The 22,342-nt window shown below is 44.7% G+C and overlaps 1 protein-coding gene across 1 annotated transcript in view; it reads right to left on the reverse strand.

Moving 5' to 3' along the window:
* STK3 (serine/threonine kinase 3) overlaps positions 1–22,342 on the reverse strand; it is a 671,555-nt gene that overhangs the window by 241,522 nt on the left and 407,691 nt on the right. Inside the window, exon 8 of the mRNA XM_029591777.1 lies at positions 8,687–8,812. Within this exon, the coding sequence (XP_029447637.1) occupies positions 8,687–8,812 (126 nt within the window). The remainder of the gene's footprint in view (positions 1–8,686; positions 8,813–22,342) is intronic.

Below are 22,342 nucleotides of genomic sequence, written 5' to 3' on the forward strand. Positions count from 1 at the left end.
TGAATAGACTGCAAGATGATTCAGCACAGATCTATAAATGAGAAATTTACAGTAGTTCAAATGGGGTTTGACAAGACAGTGGGTAAGGGTTTTGGTAGCGGGTTCAGAAAGGAAAAAGCAGATTTTGGTGATACACAGAAGAAACACCACATGTTAGCTATATTTTGGATATGTGCAGAGGAGAAGAGATCAAAGATGCAGGCCATGGGGACAGGGAGGATGCTGGTGCTATCCACGGAGACAGAAAAGAGTGTGTGTGTGTGTGGGGGGGGGGTGATTTTGGGAGAAAATATAAGTAGTTCAGTTTTAGCCAAGGTGTTTTTTGCACTTTATATTTATTAGGATTTTAAATACATAACCAAGAAAAAAAATCTTTTACGTAACTGTATCACATGAGTTAGAAATACAAAAAAAAACAAAACTATGAAAGGAGAATAAAGTTACATCATAAATGCAACTAGCTCACCACTACGAGGAGGAAGAAAACATACAACAAATGTTATTAAAAAGGAAAAGAAGATAAATATTTGATAAAACACTTACATGAGAAGTTGAGCCACAAAGGCCCCCCCAATCTGAAGAACTCTAGGACTTAATAACAATTTGACTACGTTTCTTCCGCATGACTTCAGCCACATCCTGGAACATTCAGATCTTATAATGCAGACACGGAGAATGTCAATGCTTAAAAATCTAACTGAGAACCTAGTCCCTATCTGCATCTATAATAAAGCCAGCCATCAATACAGATGGAATAGATTGCTCTTCTTTTCCTTCCAATCCCTGTGTTAGATTCCAGAAACCAACAGAAACCTGAGGGTTCTAAAAACGAGCCACTTCTTCCCTCTTCTTAACAAAGGAGGGCAGGTAATAAGCTTTAGCCACAGAAGGAAAAGACTGTTCGGGTACTTTCAAAATTTTAAGCAATTTCACCACAGCGGAGGTCGCCAGTTTAGGAACATTTATAAACTTCAACATGCACAGTCACGTTACATTTTCCAGTCTTTAAATTTTGTTATACAAAAGGATATTATTTTTCATCAAAGTCCTCATGAACTTCTGGCCTTGAGGAGGATTTTCGCTTTTGCAGAAAACAAAAGAATTCTGGGGAAAAATCCCCCTGCCCCGCAGTGAGACTTACATCCACTCTACGGGGAGCTTTTTCAACCAAGGCTAACGCTGACTCTGATTGCAAATGCTGCGAGGTCTACAAAACCATGGAAAGGTAGTCGAAGCCTGGCATCGCTCCCGCCAAAAGAGATGTACTGGCGGCATCTACCGCCGTACAATCCAGCCATAAACTCTCTGAAAACCATTCTTCAGCTGCAGGGGAGGCACATCAGCAGCTGCAGAGGCCTGCAAGCACTCCCCCTGGACATCTCTGGCCCGCACACAGGCCAAACATAGCGGCCTGAAGAAAAGGTCGATCAATGCTGGCTCCTGTCCCCTATCTCCACGCAGGGGTTCTCTGCTAAACATGCACCCATGAATTGCCACCAAAATCCATCCAAGGACTCAACACTCACCCCAGTGAGAGAGGCACACCGTCCCTGCACTCCTCCGATCCTGAAGACAGCCTTCACTGCACAGACATGGCTGCAGCTCTCCTCTCTTCAAATTGTTTTTTTAAAGCAGTAGGCAGCAAAGGACAGCCAGGCAGGAGGATTGGGGTTTGAGGGAAATGAGAAAGGGCAGGCTGGGGAAGCCTCTCCACAGCAAAAACAAGCAGAAAAACATTTGACTGTACATTTTTTTTTTAATTCAAGTCAAGGTGAAAGCTGACTCCTCCCCTCTCACCGGCTCTACCAAGTCCCCTCTATGACTGGGAACATACAAAAAAATGGGCTTGCACTCCTGGCCACAATGTCAGAGCTGTCCTGGTAATTCTGCTGCATCACCAGTGAATCCTACCATCTGCTGAAGGCAGAGGGTACTGGAGTTTCTCTATGCTGTACCACCTAGATGTAGTGGCAATGATGTCACAGAGAAATGTCTGTGTGCTCTGCTTCCCTCTGCTGGTATTTGGATTGGACTGGACTAGAGTACCAAGATGAAATGGAATTAAGGTATTAAGGTTTGACCATGGTTAATGCAAGAACAAGAGATAACACTGGACCTGCCTCCATATCAGTCAGATTATTGGTAAGAACCATCTGCTCTCTTGGAGCTAAATTCTGCGCTCCAAAGTATCTACTTTTGCCTCTTTGTGCTGATACCTGTCCCATCGGCTTCTCCTACTCTCCGGTGGAAATGCTTGCTAAGGTCAACTTTCCTGTGGTGGTGGCTGTTGCTGCTGGTACCGTTAACATCTCAGACACTGTGGACAACTCCTCCTTCCCTTCAGCAGTCTGGGGGACTCCTCCTCATGTTCTCTTGCCAGATCAGTTAGGCCAGTCCTTCTCTTGGAAGCCAATGTCGTCTCCAGCTTTGGGAATAGAGACAACGCTCCACCAGCTGCAGCCCCAAGGAGCACTCTCTAAGGCCAGTTACTGAAACTGCGTTTCGCACAAGGCGGCCAATAGCTCTTGCTAGCAACGGGGCTGGAGATTTGGCCAGGAAAATGTAAACCTTCCCTTTCCACTTAATCATTAAGGAATCAGGCAGAGGAAATTTTAAGGGGTAGGAAAAAGTCAGCAGGAACCACTTTAAAAGGCATCCATCATCTTAGCCAAGTTAAGTTTAAGGTGGTGCAGGGACTTATGTCAAATAAGCAGAGATCAGGCACAAAGAGATATTTCTTGGCATCATCAAGATAAAGAGGGTGTTGAAAGCCATAACAGGAGATCAGACCACAAGGGAATGACTGAAAGGATAGAAAAGAGGGCCTAGAATACAGCCTTGGAGCACACCAACTGATAGTGGAATAGCAGTGGGGAAGGATCCACTAAAGGTATGATGGGAGAAATAAAAGAAGAACCAAGATAGAACATAGTCCCAAAATCCACATGAGGCCAGTGTCATGGAGTAGACTGATTTAACAGTGTCAAAAGTAGTGAATACATCAAGGAAGATGATGTTTTAGTAGTAGTCACCAAAAGGGCTGTCTCAGTGGAAGTCAGATTGTAATAGACCAAAATGGTATAGGACTCGAGAAAGCATATTATAGTAGTTTGAATATATACAGCAGGAGAGAGATAAGACAAGAGTTAGCAGGGCAGGTAGGGTCCAGTGAAGACTTTTTCAAGAGTGGTGTGATAACAGCATGTCTGAGGGCAGTAGGAACAGTTGCACTGGAAAGGGGTGGACTGAAAATGTGGCAGATGGAAGGGATATCTGAAGGGGAGACAGAGCTCAAGAATTGGGTGGGAATGAGAAGATAAAGAGAGTGCTTGGAAAGAAATGCAGAATTTTCCCAGACATGACCAAAGGCAGCATGGCAGAAATGGGAAATGAAGGATTGGACCTAAAGCAAGATTCCTGGCTTAGCAGGTCAGTACATTCCAAGTCTCTTTTTGCAGTTGTATAAACTTGGAAGCATTGCTGAAGGGAGGTAGATAAAGAGAGGTTTAGTATAGGGATTTCAAGCGCAAGAGAATCCTAAGCAAGGCTGGGAAATGAAGGAAAAATTCCTCAGCTTGAACAAGCTTGTAAGAAATTATAAGGAAAAGCAAGGAGGGTAAAATGCTTGTAAACAGCAAAAAATTCACTTCAGATTAGATGGGCAGCACTCCTGGTCTGTCACTGCTTGTACATAATTCCCTTTCCTATAGAGGTCTTGCCATTTCCTTGCTTTTATTTATTTAGTCTTTCTGGCCCCAGTTAACATTTAAAAAAATTTTGTGGGGAGAAGGAAATTTCAAACAGCAAGTTCCATGTGCAGTCCTCATTCTTATCCATTAATACTAATATGCAGACCTACATGGGGATTTTTACCTATCCTCATCCAGTTCCCGGTGAGGCAACACCAAGATGCCAAGGCTATTTGCTGTGTTTCACAACATTTCAGGGTGCATAATATTCTTAATATACTTAATCTATTCCAGCTCTTGGTATTTTCTTACTCCAATGGTCCCTACCTTTATACAATCTCAGAGCAAGTCACTATCAATTTTCTGCTACAGATGCAGGTTTAACCCACAATTTACAACTTCCCAAATGCATAAATAACAATCCCACTTCTTCTAACAATTTGTTATGGGAAGTTGTGAGATGCCTATCTAGAGATGTGGTGTTTGTCTAAGGGCACCCTCTGTGAGTAGCCCTCTTGAAATCAGGATATCAGGACTATGTGGACACTATCTAGCAGGTAGTCCACAGATTCTGGCACAGAGACACACACTCTATTCTTAAAGATTTTTGTCTAGGGAGCATGGATTACCAAGGTTTTGTATTCTCTCACTCTGCGCTCTGAGGCTACTGCTAACAAGAATAATGCTTTCCAAGAGAGGAACTTGAAGTCCATCGATGCTAAGGTTCCAATGGATTTGTCATCAATTTGGAAAGCACTCTGCTGAAGCCCCATTGAGTCGGAGGAATTATGATAAGAGGATGAAGACGGTAGAGGCCTTTCATGAATCTAGCTACTATAGGATGGCAAGAGACTGAGACCTTCTGAGTGTTAGTAGTACGATGCAATAACACTTAACTGCACTATGACAGTGTTAGTCTTCAAAACTGTTTTAGAGAGACTGAGGAGATATTGAAGTAGTACTTAAGTAGAGCAATTGAAGATATCTTCCTTCTGAGATATACATCAAATGGAAAACCTCTCCCATTTAAAGTCATATGATTCTAAGATAGCAGGCCTCCCTGCTGCTAGAATTTTCTTTTACTTCTGACAATATTGGCATTGCTTGTGCTACTTCACTTTCTATATTCATGCCATGAGTGCTATAGACTAAAGGTTGGGATGAAGAAGTAACCTATGTATTGTGTCAATAGAGCTGGAAATATTTGTAGATGTACTGGCTGAGCAACAGCTAGATGTTGAAGCCACAGAAACCATATCTGATGTGGGCAAAAAGGGGCTATCAGAATTTGCCCTTTTTCTTTTCTTAGTTTGAAGATAATTTTTTTATGGGGGCCGATGTAATAAGACCCTTGCTGAAATCTGCGCTGATTTTTCTGCGTGGATTCATTTGGCGTGCATGGCAAAAACCAGTGGCAACACGAGATATAACAGCCACGTATGTTAATTAGATACACAAAAAATACACACACACCAAACATATATGCCATAATGCGCGCAGTAATGCATGCTAATGGCCCTATATAGTAAAATGCGCAGAAACCCGCGTTGACACCCACTGGTATGTGAACGCTTGCAATTGATTCTCAGGGCAAAGGCGTTTCTTTTTTTAAAAAAATGAATAAATTAGTGGTCCAGAAGTTGATGTGAAGGTGGGCAGAGCAATATCTAACCCCCTTCATGATCGAACTCTGACTGCCAGCGAGAGCATGTAATGCAGATCGGCAATTCTGCCTTCTATCTACCCATTCCATCTGCCACTTGGCTGACCCACAAAAGCATCAAAAAAATCGATCTCCACACCGGCACTTTCACTCACCTCCTGCCCTAACCCAGGCACTAAAAATCAGACATTAAAAAACCTGCAATAACCTGATCTCCCTGCTAGTGCGGCTCCCTGCATTGCCCGTGAATAGATAATCGCCTCCTATGCATTGACAAAGAATAGGAACGCAGGATACAGGAACCAGGAACTCAAAGGCAACATGCACTGCAAAGGAAGGAGACCCATTGCTGAGGTGAGGTAATGCTGTGAAGCCCTTGCTTAATTAGGCCGGTTGGCCTGATGTCATCAGAGGGCGCAGGTTCTGCATAATGCACACACATGTGCATGTGCCTAAGGGAAGGTGACAGGAACAACAGCTGGCGGCAACTCGGGCTGCACGGGACTGTGTTCAGAGCAGAGAGCTGTGCGCTGAACCTGGAATGGGTCTGGCCACTTTGGGGGTGAATGAGGCAACTCGCAGGGCCTTCCCGTGAGCCACCAAATATAAAAATATTTTATAATTGTGCTTAAACTGCCAACTGAAGCCTTGCCACCTATTAGCAAGGCTTATTTACCCCCGACTGGCCACACCTACCTGCCGGGCAGGCCTGGGCCCCAACTGCCACTCCTGCTCGGCAGGGCCTCCTGCTCCCTCGGCGCAGCAGGGAGCAGGCCCCGTCGTCCCTGCACTGCCAGCCGCAGCCACCTCTAGGCGCATACGCAGCACTTTCCCCTTCTTAAAGGGGCCACAACAGGAAACACCTCCCGTGGGACCCAGATGTGCGACCCGGCTCGGGGCCTATTAAAGGCAGCCCCTACCGCCTTACCTTCGACTCATCAGCAGGTCTTGCTCTGAGTGTTACCTCCATGGCTTCCAACCTCCTTGAGTTCCTTCCTCCATGTGCATCTGTTCCTTGGTCTCCTGTTCCTGCTCCGACTTCTCGTTCCCCTGGCTTGCTCTTCTGGTTCCTGACTCGGTTCGCCCCTGGATTTTGCCTCCATCTGCTGCCTGCCCCAACCATCTGCCTGCTCACTGTTTCTGCTACCAGCCACCTGCCTCGACCTCTGGCCCATCTTCAGATTCTCCTACTCCCCGCCTGCCCTGACCATCGGACTGCCTGACCTGCCTATGCCTCAGGTGCTCGAGACCAGCCTTCCAGGGAGACCCGCTCCTAACTCCTGCCGGCCCTGGCACCCAAGGGCTCAACCTGCAGGGAACGTGGGCTGGTAAAGGTGAAGGTCCACTTGAGTCTCCGTTGCCTACATCCGCCTCCCGACGACTAGAGCCTATAGGTAACCCCAACCTCGTCGGCCAAGGGTCCACCGTTAGATGCAACACTTATAAATAAGTGATGACAGACCTGGAGTCCCTATAGGAAGTGATCAATTGTCAGATGATAGCTTAGATATCACAAGTTTCTTGGAAAGATCTGCTGAGGAAGGAATTGATAGAGGGTCACATTTAGTCATCTATGTGTTCTCACAAGACTGGGACTCCTATCATGAGACATTTTTCTGCAATAGACAGCTTTTCTTTTTTAGCCGAAAGGTATGGTTATTTCTAGATATCTCAAGTTCTGTGCAAGAGGGTAGGAAAGTATTTCTGATGCATCAAGAAGTCTTGACTCTTGGTACATCTTTTATATCTTGTTTGCTCTGTAAATATATTTTGAGATTCTGAGATGTAAAATGATTTTTTTTTTTTTTTTTTTTTTAACTATCACAATTGTGGTTTTTCTTAGATTGCAAAAAATCTGACTATGTCCTGAGGTGGTAGTATGATAAGAAATAGATTTGATAGATTGATCTCTCGCTCTCATTCTAATTTGCCTTATACTTATTTTTCCTCCATGCTCTGAGTTTTCCCTCTTGAGTTCCTTTTGCTTGTGGTTTGTTATAAGATACAGGGTTTTTTTTCTTCTTGCTTGCCTTTTTTTCATGATTTTATCTTATTTTCTGGATGTATTCTTAAAATTGCTTTAGCAAGTAATTCTCGTAGTTATTGAAAACTTAAATAATTAATTAATTAATTTTAAAAAAGACACCAAGGGTGCTCAGCACCTCACAACAACAAATGACACCAGTGTTGGTTCTTAAATATGCAGAGGTTCCTTTAAGAGCACACATGTAGTCTGTGCAGTCACATATGCCTCTTCCTCCTAGTTACAGTATGAGCCCTAGAATGTGGGAATTAATGGGCAGTATGCAGGGCCTGAATAGGGGGCCATAGAATTAATCGCTACCTTGCCATGTATATAATAAAGAGAGATGGAGTCTGGGGCAATCTGTTCAAAGCATGGGACTGGGTAGACTGGATAGAGAGGAGGCCATATGTAGTGAGGAGCTGCGGGGAGGGAAGGAGTAGGAGTCCGCAAGACTGGGAAAAGAAGAGATAGCAGGAGCATCGGCAGGGTGAGGAGCTGGGGGGCAGGTGGGCAATGTGCCTATCTTAAAAGAAAATCAACAGAAGTAAAGAACAGCAGGAAGAGATGAGAGAGCCCCAAGATGAGTCTTCTCTATACACAACAAAGGGGTCAAACCGTGGCTAAAGTGCAAAGAAGTGTTATTGAAAAACATGCTGAAGCTGCAGATAAGCCATAAATGCAACTTAGATTTCGTTCTCCAGTGCCAGAGAAGCCAAGGAGATAGTGGAAGAAATTTATGATTAACTGAAGGAACAATACCAGCAACAGCTATCTACATGTTGTATATGTGCATGTCTGTCTTTCGCTCTCTATATAAGTATATATGTAACTATTGATAGATATAGAATAACCGCATCTGCTTAAAGCTGCTGGAGTGGCGGAGTCGCTAGAGCCTCCTGATGTGACACAAGCATGCAGGTTAACTTCAGAAGTTACTGAATACTTGCTCATCCTGAGAGGCCCATGTGTGCCTCTGCCCCCTCTCTATTTTTGTTTTAAAATATGAAAGATTGATGACGTTTTCAGGGCTTCCTGAGCTCTTCTTTTGGCTATCTGAGACCTGTCCATGTCTGCACTGCCTGCTTCGTGGAGGTTGATGGGCCACTCAACATGTTTGTTAATGTTATGTGTGCCTTTGGCTTGAAAAGGTTGGGAAAGTGATGTACCATATCATCTATCAGGAAGAGGAGGCATGATGTCTCACAAAAAAACACTTCCTCTTGTATAAAATTCATTACCTTGTTTAACTGAATTATAAAATATGGAAACTTTTATTGAAAATTGCCCACAGAAGATCAGAAAACATACCGAATTTTCATCTTCCTCTTCTAGTTCTTTCTGCTGCTCTTCATGTCTTTTTGCCTTAATGTCCATAGCTTCTGTGATAAGATCTCTCAAAATTGATACTGGTTTAGCATGCTTGATAAAGGAATGCTGAAAAAGAAACACATCAACTTACTCATGATTTGAACTTGAGCAATCGCCAAGTAAAAATGTTAAAACAATAATAAACACTGTTAAAGACATTAGAAACTTTTACCTTATATTTGAATTTTAGATTCCTTATGTTTTTGGTCTAGTAGGAAATAATCTACTTCTGATCGGTTTAAAATTACTTTAGATTATGGTTTACTATCCTTGTTTATGCCCTATAAACCATACTCATTAACCCTAAGGAATAGTTCTTAAGCAACAGCATATAGAGCAGTATATTCTCCTTCCAAAGTTGTTCATGCCCATAGAGAAGATGAAAAAAAAAGTCACACAAGAAATACAAGCTAAAAAAACTCAAAATGATGTTCAGGTCAGTGGAAAAAAAAAAATCTAACACTCACAAACATATATCAATGTTTCAGTTCTAGACTAGAATCTTTCCTTAAATTGTTGAAATATTTTTCAGTTACAAATTATATACATATATATTCACACATGCATAGTCCTATAAATAGGTCTTAAATTGTAAGTATTTTTAAACTGTGCATTTAGCTGTTTATTTTCTAGCTAATTAAGACTTCTCTGAGGATACAAAATAAATCCGTACATATTAGTGTTTTTGAGGCACAAGTATTAATCCTGAGAACCTTTTCCAAATGAATCAAATACATACATTTGATAACACCAATGTGCTGCCATATCAAAACAATAGTTATGTTCCCCTCCAGTAATAAGCAACAGCACATGCCTTCCCAACCTCCAGCCCTCTTTCTCTCTACCATTCTCAAACTCTCCACCCTTGCTCATTCTTTCCTCTTACCACCAACTCCAATGTGTGCCAGTGGAGCTGGCAGGAGAGAGAGAACGGAAGTCAACATATATTAAAAATGTGTGCAGCTAAAGAATCATCCAGGAGGAAAAGACAAGGCAGGCATGGGAGATGGGCGAGAGTACTGGGGCGGTGAAGTTTCTTCAGTGTATATACATTAAACACCTATTTTCTTTTTTTTAAAAGCTGTGATGTTTACCAATTAAAATATAAAAACACAAGCTCTATATAAAAATCAGGATGCTTGATTCTCTCCATTGCAAATAAGCACAAGTGTTGGGAACAGCGAATGAGCATTTACGGATGTTGAGACAACTGAAATCTCTTTTGAACTTTGGAGCTCTTAAGTTGGTGGCTTATGCCCTGGTGTTAGCAGTCATTGATTATTGCAATGTGATCTATTAGGGTCTTTCCGGTGTTATGATTCGGAGGCTCCAAATAATATAAAACATGGCTGCAAGAATTGTTATGAATAAGACTAGACGAGAATCAGCTGCACCCCTTCTCCTGATTGGTTACCAGTGAAATTACACCTGTAAATTTAAGATTCTTGTATTGGCTTTTAAAATCATGCTTGGAAATTATACCCCTCATATGTCGCACAGATTACGCTGGAAAACTCTGGACAGAAATGTACATGCAAAATTTAGCGGACAACTTCAGCTTCCATCAGTTAAAACTGTTCAGCATGTTAAATTAGAAGATAGATCTTTCTCTGTGTTAATCCCCAAGATTTAGAATGAGCTTCCTCCACTGATTAGGGAAGAGAAAGACCTTTGCAGTTCTATCCCAAGTAAAAACTTGGCTGATGATGTCCCAGGTATGATTGTTTTTTTGTTTTGTTTTTTTTTATTATTATTATCAGCAATTTTATACGAGTCAACTCATGGAATACTTCTGGTTTTATGGTCATTTTAGAAGTGTCTTTGTAAACAATGTTAGCTCTTTCCATTGTTGGGAGGATGTCTTGTACGGTTTTCTGATTTTCTGATTTATGTTATTTGTTTTGTACATCACTTTGGAGGCTTTTATTGTAAAAACTGGAAATGTTTTATAAATTTATAAATGTCATAAATAAATAAATTAGTGAAAAAGATATATCATTCCCAGGGCCATTTAATCATAAGTAAACGCACTAGTTAAATAATTATTACTTTTGGGAAATATATGGGATATTTTTTTACCTTATAGGACATAAGTTATCTACTAACTTTTATGACAGGAACTTCTCTCACCAGACTTATCCAGTTAACTTTAGCCAGGTAGCACTAAAATGTAACCATGTCCCTGGAACTGCTCCATCACTGCCTCTTTCTGTCTGGCTAAATTTGTATAGGTAATGAGTTACCTATATACAGTACAGCCAGACAACAAAGGAAATGTTCAAGTCTTGGGGTTTACCTTGGTGACAAAAAAAAAAAAACCCAGATAAAACCTTTCAATATCAATCTCCATATGTTTTATTTCTCTGGACTTTGATTTTTAACTAACAGGAAGCAATTCCAAGCCAGGGCAACATCCAGCATCAATAATGCTCCAGAAAGACCAAGCAAATAGGAAAAAGAAGAGCATAAGGTGCTGAAGACAAAGGTGGGAACCCAAAAGAGTAACAATAAAACTAAGCAACTTATCAGCAATGGTTATTCTCTGTAAATAGCAAGATAATCAGCCACACAAGTGGGTGACATCATCCAATACTGCCAAACATGGAAAAAATCTAGCTAAGCCTAAAAAACTTTTCTAAGCATGCATGGGACTTCCTGCTCAACTGCTGCCATGTGAGTCCCCTCAGTTTTATATTAAAGTTTAAAATCTAATTCCAAAAGGAGAGGTAGGAAGTTATGTGTAGCTGATTATCCTGTTGTCAATGGAGAACATATGTTACAGGTAAGCAACTTAATTTTCTCCATCGACAAGCAAGATGATCATCCACACAAGTGGGGATCCCTAGCTAATGGTTGCCTGTCAATATAAAATGGGATAAATTAACTACACTGCCAACAGGTAGAGGAATATAATTTTGTAGGTTGAAGCCTCTTCTATTTTTTTTTCTTTTGAACAACAACCTGAAGCAATAAAAATAGGCCCTGGGGGATGAAGTTGGATTCTAACCCTCAAAACATCAGGAAGGACAGACTGACCTAAACTAATGCTGTGTCACTATCTAAAAATTGAAGAGATGTAAATGTGTGCACAGAAGTCCATGCCACAGCCTTGCAATTCTCCTCAATGGAAGTCGATCTTAGATGGGCTCTGACATTACAAGTCTTGACATGCCATCTAATGTTAGATATTATTGGACATAACAGAAAGACATAAATTCTGCCAGTCAAATAGAAAGGGTGCTTGCTACAGCAAATCCAGGATCATTTGGGTCAAAAGAAATGAAAAAGCTGAGTGAACCTTTTAAAGGCTTTGGTCTGCTCCAGATAGAAGGCAATGGCTCTCTTGCAATCCAGAATGTGTAAGGTTGTTGTCCTTTGTGAGTATGTGACCTGAAAAAACAAGGTTGGTAGAATGCTTGACAGGTTCAGGTGGAAGTTTGATACCACCTTAGGTAGGTACAGTTTGCTTGGTAAGATGGCGGAATATAAATACTGCAAAACAAATTAAATTTGGGATGAGTGACATATCACTCTATGGTGAAAAAAATTTGACTAAGGTGGATAAGTCACTAGTTTCTGGAGTTCACTGACTCAGCAAGCCATACTGATCACCACCAGAAATATGACTTTCAGGTCAGGTACTTGAGCCCACAAGTGCTCAGAGGCTCAAAGTGGGCTTTTATCAGCTTAGTAAGTACTACACTAGGGTCCAAACATATAACAGGTGACTTAACAAAACGTTTCAACTGATGTAAGCCCCACATTAACTTGACAACTTCAGTCTGTAACAGATGGTGTGAAGGAGTGTCCCTGGAAACCCTTCTTAACCAACTAGCCTGGTCCACCTTAAGAACTAGAGACACAGATAACTCAGTGGATGGATCCCCAGAGAGTAGAAATAAGAGTTTGGACCCAGCTGGGAAGAGACGGGCGCCGGGTCTCCAGGAGAAGGCAGCTCCTGTAAAGAATGAATGTGAACAATGAAAGTAAATGCTGAGAAGTGAATAGTGAATACTGAAGATAAATGTTGAGATCTGAATACTAAAAATAAATGAGTGTAAATGTGGATGAAGGTATGACACTTTTGTAAATAGTTTATATAAGAAAAGTCATAGTCCCGCTTGTGTCTATCCTCTTGGGAGTTACAGACCACTTGTGCTATCTCTCATATGGTGTCAGTTCAGGGATATCTATGCTAAGCAAGGCACAGCCAGAGACCCATACCTCAGAAAAGAGAAAGCAATCTTGTTGAAAATGACTGCAAAAGCAGAAACTCATACCAGGAAAAAAGGAGAGAAAAAAATTATCTTTTCTGGGAAACCTGGGTTTGTTCCAATGCCTGCAGAAGGCCTGGAAAGAGGAAGAACGGTGACTAAACATTATATAGAACACATAAGCATGGAATAAACAAAAGTTTACTAAAGGAGTTCGGCTGAGAAAAAAGAAAAAGGCAGTCATGAGAGTTAAAAATAACAGGCCAAGGAAAATAGCTTCATCTGAGAAAAAGAGAAAAAAGTGAGTCAGAGCTGGAATAGCAGGATTCTGTTTCATTTTCCAAGAAGAAAAAAAAGAGAGAGAAGGAAGTGGACAGTTTGTTTCTGAACAAAGGTGGGTCCTTGGAGTGCATCCAGCTTTTACAACAGAGCACAAGGGAGCTAGTATGGAAATCTTACTTCAAACCCTCTTGGAATGACAAGGGCAGCAGTGGCAGCTGGAACAGGCCTTTAAGGCCCAGCAGCAAGCCTTTCAGCAACAGAAGCAAAGGCTGAGGCTGAGCCAGACCCTGAGAGAAGGGCAACATCAGTTGCAACTACTGATGCAGAGATAGATGGTTCTGCTGAAAGCTCTACTACAAGAACAGCAATCACTGCAGTTACAGAAGAAGCTGGACACCACTAAGAAATGGGAGAGGCAGGAGGGAATCATTTATTTTCTTTATAAATTTATATCACACCTATCTAAAATACTAGTCAGGTTACAATAAAACACACATAATACGATAAGCAATAACATAGCATACATATAATAAATATGTAAAGTGAAGGGCTTGGAAACTTTAGAAGAAGAGTAATGTGAAGATCAGAGTGTGCAGGAGGAGGATGTGGGATACGCCACACCCAGCACTACTGAGAGGGCCTTTCACAAGGATACTGATATGGCTAGAAATGAGAGCCAAACCCCGGGTCTGGCAGAACTGAGGGAGGAAGGCGCTACAGAGGAATTTAGCAGACAACCAAAAGGAACCAGTGAATGCACCACTGAAGCAGACAGTTGAGGTAAAGCCAGAGCTGCACAAACCATCACAACTGGTTGCAGGAGAAGAATGTGGAAGCCAGGGGAATGAACCTAAGACAAGTCCCGAAGAAGTGCAAACCCAAGGCAAGGAGGCATAACCAACCAAATCTGGAATGAGCCTTACAGAGCTAGGTCAAGAACTAGAACAAACTCTGGACTTCCCCTCCCCCACTAATCAGATTAGCCCTGGTAACCAGGAAAAAAGGCTGGCTTCAGGGTGAAGTTAGAAACAGAACCAATGGCAGAGACAGAAAGGCCTAACGGATTTGTTGCAGAGCAGGCTAATAGAGGCAGTGCAGAGAAACTTGAAGAGGCGATGATAAAGACTGAAAAGAGATGGAGAGAAATTCTTGTGGCAGTGTTAAACCATAGCCTACTAAATAGCAGAAAGAAAAAAGAACAGAGCAAGCATACTCTGGAAGTTCTGAGGAAGAACAAAGAGTTCTCCTCAGGAAACAACAATACCCTAAGGGGTGCCAGAGATTCCTGGAAGAAGGTGTTCAGGAAAGAAGGCACCTCAAGGAGGAGGACTGGATCTCGGAGCTTCTTATGGACTCAGGTAAAATGGTATTAGGTAGATGGGCTGTGTTGAGTTTAATAACAGAAACAAAGTAGGATACTTAAGTGACCTGATGTATATTACATTATGTGGGGACACTGGGAAAAGGGCCCCGTGGTTGGTTCTGACCATGGCGGCATGTTTAAGGGGGATCCTTGTGAGAATAGGAAATGACTTTGGAGCCCTCACCCTGAATTTAATTGACAAGGCAGCTAGGGAGTTGTAGAGAAAACATTTTACGTTAAAAGGCTTTTAAATGAAAGGGGGCTTGCTTCATCCCAACTCTTCCATGTCGGGGAAGGGTCAGCCTAAACTCAGACCAAGGTGGCATACTGGGGAGAGAAATTACATCCCTGGAAGATATCTAAGGTAGGTAAAGACATGCAAGACAAAAGGTCTGAGCTGAGGGGGCGAGTATGTGAAGGAGTGTCCCTGGAAACCCTTCTTAGCCAGTGCTGGACTACCCAAACAGTTCGAGGGCAGATCCTTGGACAGCAGGAATAAGAGTTTGGGCCCAGCTGAGAAAAGTCGCCTTGGGTCTCCAGGAGAAGGCAGCTCCTGTAAAAGATGAATACTGAAAGCAAATGCTAAGAAGTTAATAGTGAATACTGAAGATAAATGCTGTGTGTGAATGTGGCTGAAGGTAAGCCACTTTTGTAAATAAACTTTATATAAGAAAAGTAAGAGTCTAGCATATGTTTGTCCTCTGGGGAGTTAAAGACTGCTCGTGCTATCTAACAGATGGGGGTTACATTCTATGAGGTAATGAAAAGCATCAATTGCACTGAACCCTGAATGAGCTGCTCTTTAGTACAAACTTTGCAAAATGTAGAAGATAGTAAAGTATTTTTTGTGGGGGAAATAAGAAATGGTCTAGAGACTTAATCTCACACCAGATAATGTTCTTCACATCTTGGTAGATTCCTTTCTGGAAGACAGAAATACCTCAGTGACATTACTGGAGAAAGGATGGAAACATGCTATTTTGTTCACAACATCCAAAACATGAGAGCTAGAGGCTGGATGTTTGAGTGAAGTAGTTTCCATTGATTCTGTTAACTTAATTGTCTGGACCTTAAGGATGCCTCTGCTTAACTTCTGCTCAAAGGTTGCTGATACCGATATTAGAGACACAATAGAAGAGGAGATATCTTCCAGAATAAATATAGGGGAACTACCAATGGCCATGGTGTGGAATCATGGAGATAACTGCAATTTAGTCAACAGCATGGAAGCTGAGCTTAATTCCTCATGAAAACACTTTGGAATAGGTAGAGCAGCTGCCACTGCACTTTTCTGTCCCATACCTCCACACAATGCTTGGCACCATATCCCTTTGAGGCTGAACGTGAGGCAGAGAATGCCTTCTCCTTGTCAAGTGGAAACAGCAGGATGGATCTCTGCTCCTGGACTTCTTCTTGGGTCTCAGCTCCAAGGAAATAAATCGATCTTTCAGTACTGAATGACCTTCAGCAGATGGTATGCTATCTTAGGAATGACTGAAATCATTCCAGCAGCTTTAGTTTTCATAGCTTGATGGCTCTAGGTGACATCTTACTAGAGATACCACAACTGGGAATATTATACCCCAAACACTAAATACAATGCCTATGATAACCAGTCTTGGACTTCTTCCAATTACATGAAGAGCACCAACTTAATTTGCTTCTCTGACACTGTGAGAAAAAGAAATGCTGTGAAATAAAAAAATAAAACAACTTTTGCAGTGGATAAGGCAGCAAACATGAAGGTGCCAGAGGATGAGAAAAAATTCCAGGGAAGCAGTCCTTATATGAAGAAAAAAGAATACTTAAAAACAGATGAAAAACCTAACTAAGGATTTAAGAGGGATGTCTGATGAGGCCTGCAGCATAGAAAAAGAGGCAATGAGTTAGGAACAGCACAAAACTGCAAAGAACCACTGGTGGTAATATAAGCTAAAGAGACACACATTCGATCACTGAGTGAACAGAGACTGAAAGGCTTAGATAAGAAATCCCACACATACTCAAAAAAGCAGTCTAGGTTTTCTAAGCTTAGGAAGATGCTTTCTGAATTTGGTACCACTGAATGACATAATTGAATGTATGATGTATTATTGTTGTATTTCACCCTGGCCAGATTTGGTATCTGTTAAAGCAGTATAGAAGAATTAATAATAAATAAATAATCCACTTTATTGCTAATTATCCTGCAAGTTGATAAGAACATAAGATATTCCATGGTGAGACCACACCTTGAGTACTGTGTACATTTCTGGTCACTGCATCTCAAAAAAGATATAGTTGCTCTGGAGAAGGTACAGAGAAGGGCGACCAAAATGATAAAGGGGATGGAATGGCTCCCCTATGAGGAAAGGCTGAAGAGGTTAGGTCTGTTCAGCTTGGAGAATAGACGGCTGATATGAGAGGCCTTTAAAATCATGAGAGGTCTAGAATGGGTAAATGTGAATCAGTTATTTACTCTTTTGGAAGGGGCTCCCCTGCCAGTAGCCTTCTCATGTCCGCGTACCAGGGTCTTCTTGGCCAGTCTGGCGCCACTAGAAGAACTAGGCCCCGGTGTCTCTGAATCTTGCGGACGACAGCGCCTAGCAGAGGCCATGGAGGAAAGGCGTACAGTAGAGTCCCTGGAGGCCAAGGCTGAACCAGGGCATCGATTCCGTGTGAGAACGGGTTGCGCTTGCGGCTGAAGTATCTGGGTACTTGAGCGTTGGACTTGTCCGCCAGTAAATCCATGTCCGGAATCCCCCAATGATCCACAATCATCTGGAAGGCCGTGGGGGAGAGCTGCCACTCTCCCGGATTTAGGCTTTCTCTGCTGAGGAAGTCTGCTGCGGTATTGTCCTTCCCGGCAATGTGGACGGCGGAGATGTCCTGAAGATTCACCTCTGCCCAAGTCATCAGAGGGGCGATCTCCAGAGATACCTGTCGGCTTCTGGTTCCCTGACGGTTGATGTATGCCACCGTGGTGGCATTGTCGGACATCACTCTGACCGCTCTGTTCTTCAGTCTGTGAGCAAATCGAAGGCATGCCAATCGGACTGCCCGGGCCTCTAGACGGTTGATGTTCCACGCTGACTCTTCTCTGTTCCACCACCCTTGTGCGGTGAGTTCTTCGCAGTGTGCTCCCCAGCCGCTCAGGCTGGCATCTGTGGTGAGCAAGATCCACGTGGGTGAGGACATCTTCGACCCCCTGCTCATGTGGTTGGACTGCAACCACCACCGTAACTGGGTCCGCACTCTGGCTGGTAGAGGTAGGTGCGTGGAGTAGTTCCGTAGACGGGGGCTCCAGCGAGAGAGTAGGGCATGTTGTAGAGGTCTCATATGGGCCCTCGCCCAAGGTACCACTTCCAGGGTGGATGCCATGAGACCAAGAACCTGCAGATAATCCAAGGCTGTGGGACGACTGGCCCCCATCAAATACTGGATTCGCTGCTGAAGTTTCAACTTTTTCTTGGTTGTGAGACTGACTGTGTCTGCCCGGGTGTTGAACTGTACTCCCAGGTAATCCAGTGACTGGGAAGGAGGTAAGCAGCTCTTGCTGAGGTTGATCACCCAGCCCAAGCTTTCCAGAAGGGCTATCATTCTGTCGGTTGTCCTAAGGCTCTCCTCTCGTGATTTCGCCCTGATCAGCCAGTCATCTAGGTAGGGATGGACCAGTATTCCTTCCCGCCTGAGTGCCGCTGCTACCACTACTACCACCTTGGTGAATGTCCGTGGTGACGTTGCCAACCCGAAGGGCAGAGCCCGAAACTGGAAGTGGCGGCCTAGAACCTTGAAGCGTAGGTAGCGCTGATGATCCGGATGGATCGGGATATGCAGGTATGCCTCTGACAGGTCTAATGCCGTGAGGAATTCTCCTGGCTGTACTGCGGCCTTGACGGAGCGTAGAGTTTCCATGCGAAACCTCGGTACCCGTAAGTATTGATTGACTGACTTGAGGTCCAGGACAGGCCGAAAAGTACCCCCTTTCTTGGGTACCATGAAATAAATGGAATAATGTCCAGAATTCACTTCCCAGGCAGGTACTGGGATGATGGCTTGCAAGGACAGAAGCTTCGCCAGGGTAGCTTCCAATGCTGCCTTCTTGTGTATGGGACATGAAGATTCCACAAACTTGTCCGGAGGGAGATGATGAAAGTCCAGATAATATCCCTCCCGGATAACGGCGAGGACCCACTGGTCCGATGTAAACTCGACCCATCTGGGGTAGAAGAGGGTTAACCTGCCCCCTATGGCTCCGTCCCCCAGATGAATCGGCGGATTCTCATTGGGAGGCGCGGCCGGGACCCGAGCCCGGGCCCGCTCCCCTCTTGCGCTGCTTGGTCCGAAAGGACTGATTCCTGGCCGGAGGACGTGGTGCCTGGTAGCGACCCCTGTAAGGAACAAAACGCTGGGAACTCCTGCCCCTGGAGGGCCTTGGAAAGGCGCGTTGGCCCCTTCTGAACCGATCTTCCGGCAATCTGGGCACTGGAGAGGCACCCCATGCACTGGCCAGTTTATCAAGGTCGCTGCCAAATAGAAAAGAGCCCTTAAAGGGCAATCTGGTGAGGCGTGACTTAGAAGGCGCATCAGCTGACCATCTCCGGATCCAGAGCTGCCTCCTGGCAGCTACGGAGGATGAAATCCCTTTAGCTGTTGTCCGGACCAGGTCAGATGCCGCATCTGTAAGGAACGAAAGAGCGGATTCCATGTCCGCCGCTGGAGCGTTGTTTCTAACCTGTGACAAACAGGCACGCGTCACCACCGTGCAGCAGGTGGCGATCCGCAAAGATAAAGCTGCCACCTCAAAGGCCTGTCTCAGAATGGCGTCCAGTCGCCGGACATGAGGCTCCCTGAGGGCCGTCCCCCCTTCAACTGGAATGGTAGTGCGCTTGACCACAGCGCTAATCAAGGCGTCCAACTGAGGGCACGCCAGCAGGTCCTGGATAGCCGGTGCCAATGGGTACATGTTCTTCAGGGCCCGACCCCCTTTGAAGGCAGCCGCTGGCGCCGCCCATTCTAAATCGATCAGTTGTTGCGCCGCTTGTAAGAATGGAAAATGGCGGGCTGTAGGACGAAGACCTTCCAGCAGGGGGTTCTGCGCAGAGGGTACCGAAGCGCTGGGACCTGTAATATCCAATTCTGCCAGACACTGAGACACCAGGTCGGAGAGATCCTCTTTAGGGAAGAACCGCCTCATGGTTCTATATGGCTCAGTCCCTGGAGGAAGGTCCCCCTCGTCCGGGAGTTCGGACTCGTCCTGTGAGACCTCCTGGTCTGACTGATCCGGACTGTCCATCGGTGGGAAGTCCCGCTCGCGATAAGGTCGTGAGGGTCCAGGAACCGGATCTGCAGGAGCTGGCGCCGCAGCAGCCGCCGCAGGCGCAGCCACCGCAGAAACCACAGGAACCGCAGGGCCTGGACGGGAAGCCGTTTGCATCTGTACGAAGGCATGAATCCCCTTAAAGAGATCCACCCAGGAAATGGAAGCAGCCTCTAATCGCCGGGGTACAAGCTCCCCCGGGATTCCAGATTGGTCGAGACTGCCCCCTAACTCCGGGGTAGCCCCTGGGGAACTGTCCACAAATCGTGGCTGAGACCGGTCCTGGTCCGAGGGTCGCACGGCCCCCTCACATTGGGCACACAGAGAATCTGGCTCATCACTGCGCGTGGCCCTAAGGTGGCATGCACAGCAGAGGCCAAGGGCTGCAATGCCTGAAACCGGCGGCCCCGTCGCTGAAGACTCTGCAGTGTTCTGATCCATTGAACAATATGCGCTTAATACAACAGGCGCTCAATAACAATATGCGGCAGCAATAGGCGCTTAATACAGCAGGCGCTCAAAAATAATATGCGGCAGCAATAGGCGCTTAATACAACAGGCGCTCAGCAATAATATGCGGCAGCAATAGGCGCTTAATACAACAGGCGCTTAATAATAATATGCGGCAGCAATAGGCTTGAATACAACAGGTGCTCAAAAATAATATGCGGCAGCAATAGGCGCTTAACACAACAGGCGCTCAATAATAATATGCGGCAGCAATAGGCGCTTAATACAGCAGGTGCACAGCAACAATATGCGGCAGCAATAGGTGCTGAATAGAACCGACGCTCCACGTGTGCACAGCAATAGGCGGCCAAGAAACCAGCTCAATGGTATGCAATAGCACTCAGCAATATGCAGTTAGTAATATACACTCAATGGCCTTCAATAGGCTTTCAGTAATAAGCGTCAGCAATATACGCTCAAATTGCATTCAATAGGCATTCAGTAAGAAGCGGTCAGCAATATACGCTCAATTTGCATTCAATAGGCATTCAATAATAAGCGGTCAGCAATATACGCTCAGTTTGCATTCAATAAGCTTTCAGCAATAAGCGGTCAGCAATCTAAGCTCAATTTGCATTCAATAAGCTTTCAGCAATAAGCGGTCAGCAATATACGCTCAAATTGCATGCAATAGGCTCACAGCAATATGCGGCTAGCGATATACACTCAGTGGCATTCAATAGGCGCTCAGCAATTCACCGAAACAAAGCCAAGGAGGAAGAAAGCCGCGCCTATTACGGGCGCGGAGTACCTGAACAAGGCCCCACAATGGCGTCCTCCACGGCGTGCCACGCCGCCGATCCTCTGCGCTTCGGAGACCCGTAGGAAGAGATGTACTCCTTACCAGCTTCGGCGCTTCCCGGCTGGAACACAGGCGGTCTCCGGCTGCGGGGGAAGGGACTACCTCACTGCAGCAATTTGAGGATATGCACCCGCTACCTCGTCCACGCCGGGACCGAGGGCCTCGTATGCCTTACCCGAACCTCGCCCGGGGGCTGTGTCACTGCCGCGCTTCGGCAGGACCGAGGACTTCCACCGCCGGGGGAGCACGGCAATCACCCCGGGAGCTCAACTGGGGGAGGAACCCTCGGGTATCTACCGCAGGAGCGCGGGGCTCTAAAGTCGATTAGACAGGAAAAACAAAGTAGAGTCTAGAATGATAAGAAAAGAGAAAAATTAAAGTAGTCTTGGAAAGCACGCTCAACTAGCATGCAGGCACTCCAAACTGCTTTGGAGACGGAAATTACTGAATAGCTACGCTTCCTGTGGGGATATATACACCCCCGTGCTAACGTCAGATCCATCTCCAACTGCTAGCACGCGGATACTGTCCCATTTGTTCTGAGTCCATCTGGCTACACGCCAGGAAATAATACTTATGCCTCATTCGAAAAGAAAGGCAAGAATTCTTGAAATCCTTACCTCGACTCCTGAAGCCCCAATGCGGCAAATGCGGATCGAAAAGGTCTTACGGACCGTGCAACGAACACCAGAGGGCGAGGCCGATGGCGTTGCAGACGTGGAGCAGCCGGACGCCCAGGCCGAGGAAGTGTCACTCAGCCCTGGTGCTCCAGCGGTTCCCTTCATGCCCTATAGACCCCAGATTGAAGGGGGAATGGAACATCTGAAAATACTGCCGCGATTACAGACATCGCAAATCCTTGGAGACTCTCAGAGAGGAGATGGGGAGCTACCATTGACCTCAGAGAGCCTGGAAGATCATGGCTCCGGAGAGAATAAGGATGAAGTACGGCAGGAGGATCAAGGCAAGAAGGGACTCAGAGATAAGAGGTGAGGAGTCTGGGATACATGTAGTATTGAATACTGAGTTGGTAATGCTGGATAAAATAACTTTGACCGAGATTTGGAAAGTTCTTACAAAGATGAATACAGCTATGAACGATTTAACAAAAGCTGTTAAGCGTAAT

The sequence above is a fragment of the Rhinatrema bivittatum genome, chromosome 2, assembly GCF_901001135.1.
Source record: "Rhinatrema bivittatum chromosome 2, aRhiBiv1.1, whole genome shotgun sequence".
NCBI lineage: Eukaryota > Metazoa > Chordata > Amphibia > Gymnophiona > Rhinatrematidae > Rhinatrema > Rhinatrema bivittatum.